Genomic DNA, 15,090 nt, shown 5'->3' on the forward strand with positions numbered 1-15,090 from the left:
TCACATGCAAGACTGAAACATGAATGTGTGAAATTAAGTAGTGGCTTTGTCATCATAAATTGTCTATGTGACTGACTTGTAAATTCCATTGGAAGAATGGGAAAATAAGATCCTCTTCGGGATTCTGTATCAGGAAATACAATTTGTCATTCCTGGGTACACACCTGCGCAGGCAGGCAGGCACACACCCAAAGACACACACTCACACACACACACGTTATAGAGTCAAACAAACCTCTTGGTTCTAGGGAATTGTCCACTCTCTCATTGACGTCAAAGACCCGATCGTGAACACTGACAGTTTTCACACAATTGTCTGCAACAAAAGGAGTTGGGACGTAAACATTCATAGTGAGCCCAAGATTGATATCAGACTTTCACATAATGCGATAAAAGTTGTCAACAGATTGAAAGAATAGAGAATGGCATGTTCTTTCAGAAATACATTTACTTGCTGGTCTGACGAACACCTTCAGTCGTAGGCAACTTCTCCTTCCATTGTCAGCAATGGTGGAAGCTGTGAAAACATTTCAGATATATTAAGAACAATGCTTACGTACTTCAACGCTTACAGCAAAGAACTGAGAGCTATTCTGTACAGACATACACCACTGGTCAAAAGTTTTAGAACACCTACTCATTCAAGGATTTTTCTTTATTTTGACTATTTTCTACATTGTAGAATAATAGTGAAGACATCAAAACGATGAAATAACACATATGGAATCATGTAGTAACCAAGAAAGTGTTAAACAAATCAAAATATATTTTATAATTGAGATTCTTCAAATAGCCACCCATTGCCTTGATGACAGCTTTGCACACTCTTGGCATTCTCTCAACCAGCTTCATGATGTAGTCACCTGGAATGCATTTGAATTAACAGGTGGGCCTGGTTAAAAGTTCAAATGGAATTTATTTTCTTCTTATTGCGTTTGAGCCATTCAGTTGTGTTGTGACAAGGTAGGGGGGTATACAGAAGACAGCCCTATTTGGTAAAAGACCAAGTCCATATTATGGCAAGAACAGCTCAAATAAGCAAAGAGAAACGACAGTCCATCATTACTTTAAGACATGAAGGTCAGTCAATATGGAACAAGTTTCTTCAAGTGCAGTCTCAAAAAACATCAAGCGCTATGATGAAACTGGCTCTCATGAGGACCGCCACAGGAAAGGAAGACCCAGAGTTACCTCTGCTGCAGACGATAAGTTCATTAGAATTACCAGCCTCGGAAATTGCTGGCCAAAATAAATGCTTCACAGAGTTCAAGTAACAGACACATCTCAACATCAACTGTTCAGAGGAGACTGTGTGAATCAGGCCTTCATGGTGGAATTGCTGCAAAGAAACCACCACTAAAGGACCAATAATAAGAAGAAACTTGTTTGGGCCAAGAAACACGAGCAATGGACATCTTTGTGAGACGCGGTGTGGGTGAACGGATGATCTCCGAATGTGTGGTTCCCACCATAAGGCATGGGGAGGTGTTATGGTGTGGGAGTGCTTTGCTGGTGACACTGTCTATAATTTATTTAGAATTCAAGGCACACTTAAACAGCATGGCTACCACAGCATTCTGCAGCAATACTCCATCCCATCTAGTTCGCGCTTAGTGGGACTAACATTTTTTTTTCCAACAGGACAATGACTCAACATACCTCCAGGCTGTGAAAGGGCTATTTTACCAAGAAGGAGAGCGATGGAGTGCTGCATCAGATGACCTGGCCTCCACAATCCCCCGACCTCAACCCAATTGAGATGGTTACGGATGAGTTTGCAGGCAGAGTGAAGGAAAAACAGTCAACAAGTGCTCAGCAGATGTGGGAACTCCTTCAAGATTGTTGGAAAAGCATTATAGGTGAAGTTGGTTGAGAGAATGCCAAGAGCGTGCAAAGCTGTCATCAATGCAAAGGGTGGCTATTTGAAGAATCTCAAATATAAAATATCTTTTGATTTGTTTAACACTTTTTTGGTTACTACATGATTCCTTTGTGTTATTTCATAGTTTTGATGTCTTCACTATTATTCTAGGTTCTCAAAGGATGCAACTTGTGATGAATGTAGCATACTGTAGGCCACATGTACGAATTAGCAATGTCGATCAACACCTGAAACACATTTCAATTGGCTACTGAGTGAAGGCAACATCTGCGACTTAGACTTCCATTAGCTTTAAACAACACAAAAACCCGCCCACTTCAATTTTGATTGGCTTTCAAGAAACATCCGCATCTGCTACTCAAACATCCATTGGCTGAAAGAACTGTCTGCACCTGCTACTCAAAACTTCTATTGGCTCCAAATGTTGTCCACATCTGCAACACAGAATTCGATTGGCTCAGAGTAACATCACCATCTGCTATGAATGATTTGATTGGCTGCAGAAGCTGTCAACACCTGCCACTGGGTTCTATTAGCAGTAAAGTAGCACAACCCTGCAACACAGACGTCTACTCTGGATAACTGGAATATGACAGCTGCTTCACTAAATCCCTATGGTGGCAGGTCACTTCAACTCAGGCCGCTTCACCTTCTGACCTGTCAACAACTAGACAATGTCACCTAGGACGTAGTCACCAAAGTGACAAACTAGACTGCGGGTGTTTCACATTGTGATGTCTTGAGAAGCAGTGCTTCTGAAGTCTCTATCTCACTTCTATTCTGAAAGTAGGTTGTGACTGAGATCTTGTTCTTGTTGCTAGTTTGACAGACCCTGACCGTGACTGTATTCATCCCCTCTATAGAATGCCTCTCTTATTCTCCCACCCCACCCAGCAACCCCCAACTCTGTGGGCCCCTATGTTCTGACCCCGTCATTTCCTGGCCTGCCTGGGGTCTCAAGCTGCTCTTAATCTAGACATAAACCCCCACCCCTCAGGGCACCATCATGCTGTGTGTGTGTGGGTGTGTGCGTATGTGCATGTGCATGTGTGTGTGTGTGTGTTTGAGATAGAGAGAGAGCAATACAGTTTGTCTATAGTGTCCTATAGCCTATCATCTATCTTGATACACTCTTCTTCCCCGTGAAAGATACTGGCAGTCAATTCCCGATAAAAACGAGCCATGTCAGTATTTCCATGACTGAAGACTGAGGTTCCAATTTTAAAGCACTTAGCGTGGCTATGAAATATGATAAAAATTGTCTTTAGAACTTGATGTGGAGAGTTATATTGGCAGTGTGGCGTCAATCATGGCTCTTCTGTCTGTGTCAGCGAGTATCGTGTAACTTACCTCACACCCCTACAGTGGCAGGCACTCAGGCCAGACTGTACTAGCTCCCTTTCTATTCCCAGTCAGTCAATCAGACAGACAGAGACAGAGCCTGGACTCCACAATACACCACACAGCCGTGAGCTGCTTTTCTACGACCCCGTCTCACGCGCTGCGACACTAGATCCCAGGTTAGTCATGCCATGCGGCCCAGTGGAGGAGATTAGCATCCTCTCGTGAACACACACCATCCCATAAACGTCTCACACGTCCACTAACACTATACACATGCAGACACTCCCGAACACACACACACACACCACCAGACACACACACGCAGACACACACACCACCAGACACACACACACATGACCAGACACAAGCTAGGGGCTCAGATGCCGTGTAACTTAAGTCTGGGGTATAGACCGGAGATGAATTGGAGATCTGATATAAATACGATGGGATCAGATGATTCCCTTGTGATCAGTTTGTATCTGTCGGAACAAAGCAAAACCCTAGACAGTGGAACAAACACACTGTTGAACAGGGTTTATCTCATTATCTATGTAGATCTTCAGACTGTGTACGTAGTAGGACCTGGGCTTTTGAAGCTTTACAGCATACAGTCAGCCCCAGTCACACAGAGAGAGACAGACTCCCCACTGTCTCCCCAGATAATTGGATTTCTATCCCCTGAGATTTGGATCACACTTCCCCATTGGCTATTTTAGAAAAACATGCAGCTGTAGCCTGGGAGAATCCCGGGTTCACATCCAGCCATCAGGACATGCGGAACTTTGACCCCCCCGGGACGCCCCTTCTGATCCCCCTGATAGCTTCCTGCAGACGTCTGTCTGCCAGACGGACGGACAGACCCAGGGCCAACCGCAGGTGTCAGCCATTTGATTTAACCCACCCCATGTCCCACCGCACCCGTTCCTTTCCTCTCGTCGCCTGGGGGGTTAACTATCCACGGGGGGGACAAAGGGTTGTCTGTCTGTCCTCTGCGCTGAGTCGTTGTCACCGGCACATGTCAACCCCCAAACACTTGACTTACTTGCTCTAAGTTCTCAGCTCTATTGTCCAGTAGTGTTACAACATGTGCTGGTATCATCTGACAATGTAACTCTTTAGTCATACTTGACAGATCAGACACATGTAATGTGATACTGAAACTGATATCACATGGTTTATTGTGAGATATCCTGCTTTTCTGGAACTACATAGACATGATGTTGGAGCAGATTAGTGTACAGCTCGGTATGTTCCCCGGGGTGTGATTACGTACACGCCTTTTTGTTATTTCATCCTCCTCGCAGGTGACGTGTTCTTGGTAAAAAACTATTTTCTGAGTGAATCTCTAACTGTTGAATAATAATTCTGAGTCAAGGAAGGAAATGCCTTCAGGCCATGTGGCCAGTCTCTCTTTCTCTTTCTCTCTCCCCCAGTTTCACTGGAAAAGCCAGTATGGCAATATATACTTGATGGCTATTTTGACTCCATCTTGGCTCTCCTATTAGCACATTAAACAGAGCCTGAGAGACATCCTAACGTAAAGTCCATTACCTGCCCCACATCATCCTTTATTCAATCTATCCAATCCAGTAGAATAACATCCTAGGAGATTGGGCAGGTCAGCATATCATTTGCCTTTAAGAACTGCCGATTCGTCAGGCAGCTTTCTCCTAAATCACATGACGGGGGTCTGAGGCATGCAGCTGAGGCCGAGGCTGAGGCTACTGAGGAGTAGGCCTAAGTGAAGCCATCTCTGTAAGAGGAATCAGATATACTGTAGCCTAGCAGGCCGCCCGGTGCTATCTCTTATTTAGTCTCAGATCTCTGCCTTGTAGGGCTCCGACTCGACTTGTAAAAACATGGCTTCAGATGCTTGTGTTCCAGAGGCCTTCTCATGAGCAGTAGAAAGTTGAGCCTGGCGAGTTTGTAACAAAGTCTCTTCATATGGAGACCATGAGAATGGAGATGTTTTCCCTCAGGCAAATGTTGGGTTTTGAACCTCTTTGCCAGGACTTGAAAAACAAAGTTCTACTTTGCTATTGTTTTTTCCCCCGCAGTCAGTTCCATGCTTGGACTCAAATGTCTGGCCTCACATCACACCCTTGAATCGTCTAAGTATGTTGTGTTTTTCCATAGTAGCCTGAGCCCACAACATAATAACTCTTCACTGATATCATAAATGTCCATGCCATGCAGGAAAACTGTGGTAGCTTTCTCTCTGCCTTTAAGCAAAGCATTCCTGTATTCCTGTACTGTGGTATCAACCATGTTTTTGTATGATATGTAAATGAGTGGTATTCAGGCATACATGGCCCTGATAACTCAATTTGTTGGGGCATGGTGCTTGCACCAGCAGAGTTGTGGGTTTGATTCCCGCACTTTATACTGAATGCTTTTGTTAACTTTAAGCTTATTTGACTATAAGCATGTGCTAAATTACCATAAAGATGACCATTACTCACAGATGTAGTAGTACTCTCTGCCGGGGCGGAACTCGAAGCCCAGAGAGAAGGGGGTGAAGAGCTGGAACTTCTCGGAGAACTTCAGGGGTCCGTTTGGGGAGTGGGGCCTGTTACACTCCCAGCGTTTGAAGCCCTTGGCCGTGTGGTCACAGGAGCTGTAGCCATCGTAGTTGACCATGTAGAGGACGTAGTGCTCTGTCCGCTCCTCTGGGACAGAGTCCAGGTAGTGGGGACAGAAGACGTCCAGGTAGTCGTTTATACACACGTCGATGTGGTAGTCACCCCGGTAGAACCTGGGAAGGAAAGCAGAAGGGTTATGGAGTAGGAGTCTTCAAGACTACAAGGTCTAATAGTATTGATACGATCACTCATTTCCATGACTCTACCGGTCTTGATGTCATCACTGATCTAACACTGTTGGATAGGTAAAGTATACGCAAGAGCTTCATTATGTAGCTCTCACCTACTGTGTCATGTCAGGTCGGTGATGACTTCGAAAAGGGGAATAACATAAGATACATTAAAAGTTTGTGAACTAAAGCCCTAAACAAGAGAAAATGCAACCAGATGTGTTGTGAAAGACAGAGACACTTCAGACTGCCAGGTATGCCAGGTATTCATTCCTGGGGAGTGATGGGAAACACACATTCCCATAGGCGTCATATACGGTTGCATTTCTGATGCTTTTAGTGGAGACAGATTGGGTTAGGATGGCCGGCACGTCTCAAGAGTCGCTAATGGCCCGAGCTCGGTATCACTGACATACTGTGGATGTCTTCAATACTCCACCTCTGTTCATTGACACACTGGGGCCAGGGGGAACAGGCTGGAGACCGCGTCTGTGCATGCTGAGCACTGATGATCCCATACGGGTGAACTCACTCTGGCTCTGTGGGAGGTTTCTCAAGTAAGGACTGCGACTCACAGGCCAAGGAGCAGATGTTACACCCACCTAACAACCTTTCCAGGGGGGAAAGGACCACTCAGAACTGATTCAGGGTCAGGTGAGAGAGGAGCCTGCGTTGGACGGCAGTGCAGCTGTTCTCACTGACACGTACATTTCCAGGCTTTAAGAGGCGTATGAAGGGTGGTGTGTGTTGGCTGGGACCTGCTGGGGGTATCAGGTTGTCATTATACGGATTGCAAATGTGCTGCAGGATTAGTGACTGTACTACTGGGTTGGGTGGGCCACAGAGGAGTGTGTGTGTGTGTGTGTGTGTGTGTGTGTGTGTGTGTGTGTGTGTGTGTGTGTGTGTGTGTGTGTGTGTGTGTGTGTGTGTGTGTGTGTGTGTGTGTGTGTGTGTGTGTGTGTGTGTGTGTGTGTGTGTGTGTGTGTGTGTGTGTGCATGCGTGTGTGTGTGTGCATTCCATGTGTGTCCTATATTATGTGTGAGAGTGTGTCAATGTGTGTGATTCTCATCATTTTCTCTCAAGTTATAGTCTGGTCAAACACAAACCAAAGCCTTGTTTTCTCTCTAGTTATAGCCTGGTCAAACATGAAACCAAAGCCTTGTTTTCTCTCTCAAAGGCCCACGTTTCTCATGCTCCAGCTGAGTGCTGTGGCTACAGGCAAACACAGCAGGGCTTCCATCAGCCTCAGTTTCAGAGGCGTTCACTGATACCATAACTGACAGAGGGCAACCAAACCACAGAAAGCCACCAGTAAGTATCACTTCCTCAGCCAGAGGCACTGTGGGATAGTCAGCATGGTCTGTCCATCTCCTTAAGCTTTTAATGCTACCTTTCAAGTCAACCTGTGTGTACATGTAGATGCTCTCACCTAACTGTCACTCAAATCTGGCCTGGGACCTGCCATAAAGATTAACACGAATTAGAGAAGAGAGTTCCGCTAGATTTTCGTCTGACCGAGAGGTGAGGAGTGGTCACTTTTCTGAACATGACGAGCGGAAGATTTACGTCAGACGAGCTAACAGGGACAGCAGAGAGGATTACTCTGGCCCTCCTAGAGAGGATGCCCACCACAGATACACTGAGAGAGCCTTCCTTGTGAGTGATAGTACCCAATATCGATCCACACTGAGCCATAATCTTGAACCATAATGCCGAGACATATGTCTCAGTCTGAAACTCATTAGCACCTCGAGTGTGAGTCTTCAATCTTTTTGTGAATGTCTTCAGGCTAGAGAAATGCTTCACAACGCACAGACAGAGCTCAACTGGGACATCAGCGTTTTCTCAGAGTTCTTTTGGGAGTTTGCACAAAAACAATGACAAATGAGGATGTGTACAAAGTCTCTTACAACGAACATAAATGTAGCAGACAAGGAAGTAAATAACTCAGGCTTTAAAACTGATGACAACATGATTAAGAAATCGACACCTTCATTTGTTAATTCAGTTGTTCATGTGACGCGATGAGCCAATAGAGTTAAAAAATAATAAAGACACCCAAATCCTAGCACTATCGTGTTGGGATTAATTACGCTTGATTGGCTCACACCCACTTAGACAGGCTCATGTCTGATTCAGGGGCAAGTACTCTTAACAAAGCACACTCATAACGATAATCCTTCGTTTTACTCCTCTAATCCTATCTTTGCTTCTCTTTCTCCCGCTCTCTTTCGCTCAGGTGACCAAGCACGGGTAATGAATGGTTTGCACCCTGGTTCAGAGGAGGAGAGGAGGAGGGAGAGAGAGAGAAAGCCTTCCTGGTGTTTTCTATAACACATGATTACAGTGGGGTCAGAGCAAGGTCAGATTCCAATGGTTTTATAACAATGGGAGAAAAGAGGAGACACTTTCCCTGCCCAGACCACATGAAACTGCTGACCTGTCCCGAACCACATAATGGGACTATAACAACTGTCTAAATACAAACTAAATGGTCATGGGAGCAAACATTTCAAGGTTCAACTGCACTGTCTCTCACATAATTACATTGTTTTCCATTGAAAACCTATGAGTCAACAATCATAGCTTAAAGCAATGTGTATTACAGACCACAGTCTCTGTGCTTGGGTTTTAAAATATTTCCTTGATATCTATTCTCCTGACACACCAATTTGTAAGTCGCTCTGGATAAGAGCGTCTGCTAAATGACTTAAATGTAAATGTAAATTTGTTGTGGGTTCTACACACTCGCACAAGCACACACCCCACACGGTATGTAGTTCATATCCTTGACCTCTAGGGGGAGCTCTTTAGGTAGGTCATTTCACTACTGTGGCCCCACAGGGTAGAGGCTAATACATCTGGTCATTTGACCCTGGGCTCTGATGTCACCATATGGAGTCTATCTTTCCCTCTGCCTGGTGTTCCCCCTCTCCCTCAGGGTAGGAGGACCTGACCCCCATCCACCCGGCCCATCATTCATAGCACTGGGAACCTGTGCCAGCAACACCACCAGCACCATCAGCCATGGTTCAGACATCATTACCTCCACTGATCAGTGATCACACACATCTGTGCAGACAAACACAGAGAGAGAGAGAGAGAGCAAGAGAGAGAGAGAGAGAGAGAGAGAGAGAGAGAGAGAGAGAGAGAGAGAGAGAGAGAGAGAGAGAGAGAGAGAGAGAGAGAGAGAGAGAGAGAGAGAGAGAGAGAGAGAGAGAGAGAGAGAGAGAGAGAGAGAGCTGTCGGCCAGGGTTCAGAGTCCGACTGGGTGTTGACAGCAAAAATGGATGAGAAAAGAGAAACTATTTAAAAAAAATACACTTCTCTCTTTTCTTTGTGGTAAATTTCCCTGGGAACAAAAGGTTTTGTCTGAGCTTGTCAGACAAGGGCGAGAGTAACTGAGTTTTAGATTGTAAACCCATTGCTGTTCGTGGGAGGTAGGTCCTACATGGCAGGAATAGTACAATGAGAGCAACAGAGAGAGAATATAGACAGAATATAGAGTAGGAGAGTGAGAACCAGAGCGCTAAGAAGAGAAACAAAGACAGAAAGAGAAGTTTACAGTAATTCTAAGCGGTTTACCCTGAATAACATAAGAAGTTAAATCACAGTACAGGACAGGTTAATGAATGATGATGCTATTCTGGTGGTCAAAGGGTCAAATAGGCAGCATGGAGTGAGTGTCACTGAACACACACACACACACACACACACACACACACACACACACACACACACACACACACACACACACACACACACACACACACACACACACACACACACACACACACACACACACACACACACACACACACACACACACACACACACACACACACACACACACACACACACACACTCACACACACACACAAAGACACAGCAGGGCTCCATCACTCACTCAGTGCTTAACCCCAGGGGCTGACAGCTCATACCATAAACCCCTGGTCTCACGGCAGACCCTCACACTGGTTGCCATCACACTGACTTATGACAGAGCTGTGCTCTACCTCTTTTACACGCATAGGGTGCTCAAATTCAAGGACACACACACACACACACACACACACACACACACACACACACACACACACACACACACACACACACACACACACACACACACACACACACACACACACACACACACACACACACAGATCTCAGGGTGTTCTCCATCTAGCTCAGAAGCCACATAACTGGAGAAGCCCCAAGCCTTGTTAAAATAACCCTACTAAATATGGCACACTCAGCACCTTGGACAGAACAGGTGTAACATATAGCCCTAGATCATAGAAACAGACGCCTAGATCTACAGAAAACAGAAACATCAATGATGGAGCATGAGCTTGGATTCCAAATAGATTGCCTGTCTAGATGGCTAGATGCTCCCTATCACTATCAGACATTCCACTCAGGAGGATATCAATCTGACACATAAGAGCCTGGCCAGGGGTGAGAGGTCACTGACAGACCATTATTCATCTAGGGCCTCAGTATTTGGCCAATGTCTGAGCCAGGTGACGGGGATGACTCCAGGGTCGTCCATCTTAGGAGCTGCTGTGTAGGTGGTGGGGCTGCTAAGGGACGGAAGGGGAAGTTTAAAATGGTGGATCCATGAGGCTTAGAGCAAACAGAGTGGCCCAGCCCTCTCATTAAACACAAACTCACACACACACACACACACACACACAAATGAATACATACATACACAGACACAAAGTAATGGTATAAGCATCTGTGAGTTATACAGGAAGGGTCTACCTCAGTCCGTGTTTGACTAACATGACCCTGATCCCCCTCACCGAGCTGGAGTTTTGACATTTGACCCGTCCCTCCAGGGGCGATTTGAACCCCCCGCGCCGCCCTATCACTTTACTGCACCCCAGGGAACTCCAACCCGCCCTGCCCTGGGCCAAACCAACCCTGTATAGCGGTGAGAGAAGAAAAACACAACGTCTGGACTCAATCACCCACCCATGACAAGGCTCCACAGCGTTCACACACACCACCAGCCATCCACTAGTGAGGTCTTACCCATATCACAGTGGGGTAACATTGATTAAGTTGAGTAATAGTGTTCTGTGGGAAGATGGTAAAAAACAAAATGACGCTGTTGGATATTTGTTGTGTTCAAGGTTGGGAAAAGTCAGAAAGGCGAAAGACGAGGAGAACAGAAAAGAGAGAAGCAAGGCGAAAAAGAGGGCGAAAAGGAGAGATGAGAAAAGTGGGAAGAAGGAGCAAAGTGGGAATGGGAGAGGGAAGGAAAGAGGGATGTGCTCAGGTCAGATGTAACATGGGTAACTTAGAGCCAGAGAGGGGTTGGTAGATGCCTGTTAGAGTGTAAGAGGGGGTGGTCCGGCCGCCACTGAGGGGGAACCATTCTGTTCTGTCAACAAACAGCAGCAGGCCCAGAAAAAACAGCACATGTAAAATCATGTAAGGGCTAAACATAGAGCGCCCCTCAGAGTGCCAGGCATGCCAGCTCCAAGTCACAACACCTGCCCCCCTCAATCGCACCCCTCTAGGCCCCATAACCCACCTTTCTTCACCCCCGCCCCGCCCCACCCCGACCCCTGTCTGTCAAAGCCTCCTCCATCAGTCCACAACCAGAGCTCCACACATCCCTCCACATCCACACACACCACCTTAAGAGGCGGTTCCACTTCTGCAGCATTTCAGGTTCATCAAATACACTCTAACTACCTTAGTAGACCACATTGACAATACTATACCACTCCAGGAGAACATCATCTCAAACTCAGCCATTGTGACTTTTCAAAGGGCAAGTTTTATATCCAAATGTAACATTTATATAAAACGGCAACCCACAGCTAATATTCACACAGTGGTCCCATTAAAGAGTTTCCTAGCCAAAAGCTCACACACAGAAAGTTTAGCGATGCAGCTCATATTGTTCTGAGATCAAGGCCAAAGGACAGCAGGAACAAAAGCCAGTCCTGAATCACAGGCCAAGATCCAGCAGACAAAAGCAGCCCACCCCCGATGTCATGGATGGACCAGCCCAGACATTCCCTTTACCAGCTGGTCATATGCCCCTACAGCACCTGCTCAGGCCTCGCTGAAGCCAACACTGACTCAACCTCCCCTCTCTGTCCTTCAAAACTGATTTCAGATCAGCTCTCCCAATCCCAGCCCTAACACTAACCATTAAAAGAAAAGAAACAAATATATAAACAGCCACATGTCACTGGCTGTTTATATATTTGTCCAGGGATGTACAGTGTCTTTCTGGTGATAGAGTAGGTAATAACAGAGCAAGATAGCTTCTTTTGATAGATCACCTCATGACAGGCCAGTTTCCATTCCAAAGAACATTGAGTCAGACACTTCTCTGTCTGAGGTACGACGCCAGAGGAATAGAGACGTACAGTAAGACAGATGCTCTGTCTCCCTCAGACCATCCATCCACTCAGTGTTGGATCAGTGTATGTGTGTTATTAAGCCTGGCCCAGCAGATTGGATCTCATCTCAGTATCGTCATGGACGGCAGAGCTGAGCACATGTTCAGGTTAAAGAGCCTTCATTTAATCTGGGCATGGTTCCATCTATACCCATCCCATCCACACAAAAAGCTGTGTGAATGTGCATGCGCGAGTGCATTTATTTGTGTGTGTGTGTGTGGGGGGCAGGCTTTTTGGCTATGTGCTGCTGCCAGTGCAGAAGGAGGGCTGTGTGCTGAATCATTATCACTGTGTTTTAGTGAACCGACTGTAGTGATTAGCCCCAGACACTGAACCATGGGCCACCTCATTTACCACACCACTTGATGTGATTGTTATTGGAGTGGAGATACTACCCTGCTGTGCAAACGCCACCTTTCCTCTCCTCTCACTTCCGCACAGTCACTAAGTGTCCTTGCCTCAGAGAGAGAGGGAGGGAAAATGAGAGAGAGAGAGAGAGAGAGAGAGAGATAGGCGAGTTAGCAATAAAGCGTGAGGCAGAGAGAGATAGAGGAAGGAGAAAGGAGAGAAGAACAAGTGAGGGAGAGGGAGAGACAAGAGAGAGAAAGAAATAGAGGGAGACAAAGTAAGAGAGAGAAAGAGAGGGGCAAGCGAGAGAGAGACAGGAGAGGAAAGAGAGCTGTGCAGTTCCAGCAGGCCTGGAGCACAGTAGTGTGTACATAAATACACCCCCCTTGTGAATGACAGGCATGCTAGTCCCTCATCTACCCCATGTGGAGAGAGGAGCAGGGAGGCTGCAGCCATCTTAACCCTTACTGTCAGCTCACTTTACAGCCCGACAGAACAGAACACTCTGCTGCAGGCGCTCACTGTCATGGCTATTGGCTAACCTCTACCCCATCTTAAAACCCTAACTGCCAAGTAACCATAGTGATCCTGAAACAGTAAGTGCATAAAGCCTGTACGTCATCATCTCGACACATAACCATTCGTGCCTTCTACCACAGTTGAAGTGTACCTATGATAAAAATTACAGACCTCTACATGCTTTGTAAGTAGGAAAACTTGCAAAATCGGCAGTGTATCAAATACTTGTTCTCCCCACTGTATGTTCTATATGTTCTGCATGTTCTATATGTTCTGCATATTCTATATGTTCTGCATGTTCTAAATGTTCTGCATGTTCTATATGTTATTCATGTTCTATATGTTCTGCATGTTCTATATGTTCTTCATGTTCTATATGTTCTGCATATTCTATATGTTCCTCATGTTCTATATGTCCTACATGTTCTACTTGTTCCACATGTTCTACTTGTTCCCCATGTTCTATATGTTCCTCATGCTATATATGTTCTATATGTTCCTCATGTTCTATATGTCCTGCATGTTCTATATGTTATGTTCTGCATGTTCTATATGTTTTGCATGTTCTGCATATTATATACTGTATGTTCCTCATGTTCTGTATGTTCTATATGTTCTTCATGTTCTATATGTTCTGTATATTCTATATGTTCCTCATGTTCTATATGTTCTGCATGTTCTATATGTTCTACATGTTCTATATATTCTGCATGTTCTATATGTTCTATATGTTCTGCATGTTCTATATGTTATATATGTTATATGTTCCACATGTTCTATATGTTCCTCATGTTCTATATGTTCTGCATGTTCCATATGTTTTATATGTTCTGCATGCTCTATATGTTCTGCATGGTCTATATGTTCCTCGTGTTCTATATGTTCTTCATGTTCTATATGTTCTGCATGTTCTATATGTTCTGCATGTTCTATATATTCTGCATGTTCTACATGTTCTATATGTTCCTCATGTTCTGCATGTTCTATAAGTTATATTTGTTCTGCATGTTCCATATGTTCTATATGTTCTGCATGTTCTATATGTTCTGCATGTTTTATATGTTCCTCATGTTCTGCATTTTCTATATGTTCTGCATGTTCTATATGTTCTGCATGTTCTATATGTTCTGCATGTTCTATTTGTTCTGCATGTTCCATGTGTTCTTCATGTTCTATATGTTCCATATGTTCTGCATATTCTATTTGTTCTTCATGTTCCATATGTTCTATATGTTCCTCATGTTCTATATGATTTGCATGTTCTATAAGTTCTATTTGTTCTGCATGTTCCATATGTTCTTCATGTTCTGCATATTATATATGTTCTGCATGTTCTATATGTTCTTCATGTTCTGCATATTCTATATGTTCTGCATGTTCTATATGTTCTGCATATTCTATTTGTTCTATATGTTCTGTATGTTCTATATGTTTTATATATTATATATGTTCTGAATGTTCTATATGTTCTATTAAATTCTATATGTTCTGCATGTTCTACATAATCTATTTGTTCTGCATGTTCTATATGTTCTGCTTATTCTATTTGTTCTTCATGTTCTTCATGTTCTGCATATTCTATATGTTCCGCGTGTTCTATTTGTTCTGCATGTTCTATAAGTTCTATTTGTTCTTCATGTTCAATATGTTCTGCATATTCTATATGTTCTGCATGTTCTATATGTTCTTCATGTTATATATGTTTTATATATTATATATGTTCTGCATGTTCTATATGTTCTGCATATTCTAT

General features: G+C 44.6%; 1 protein-coding gene across 6 annotated transcripts in view; it reads right to left on the reverse strand.

The window, feature by feature from the left end:
• LOC139551775 (ephrin-A5-like) overlaps positions 1–15,090 on the reverse strand; it is a 55,527-nt gene that overhangs the window by 5,475 nt on the left and 34,962 nt on the right. For 5 of the 6 annotated variants that reach the window (XR_011670320.1, XR_011670319.1, XR_011670318.1 and 2 more), the window contains exons 2-4: positions 5,689–5,981; positions 446–517; positions 236–316 (exon numbers count right to left, since the gene is read on the reverse strand). Coding sequence is in view for 2 of the 6 variants with exons in the window: in XM_071363110.1 (XP_071219211.1) it covers positions 236–316; positions 446–517; positions 5,689–5,981 (446 nt within the window). In the remaining 4 variants the exon portion in view is untranslated. The remainder of the gene's footprint in view (positions 1–235; positions 317–445; positions 518–5,688; positions 5,982–15,090) is intronic. The other variant, XM_071363111.1, reaches the window with a different exon arrangement.

The sequence above is a fragment of the Salvelinus alpinus genome, chromosome 24 (assembly GCF_045679555.1).
Source record: "Salvelinus alpinus chromosome 24, SLU_Salpinus.1, whole genome shotgun sequence".
Lineage (NCBI taxonomy): Eukaryota > Metazoa > Chordata > Actinopteri > Salmoniformes > Salmonidae > Salvelinus > Salvelinus alpinus.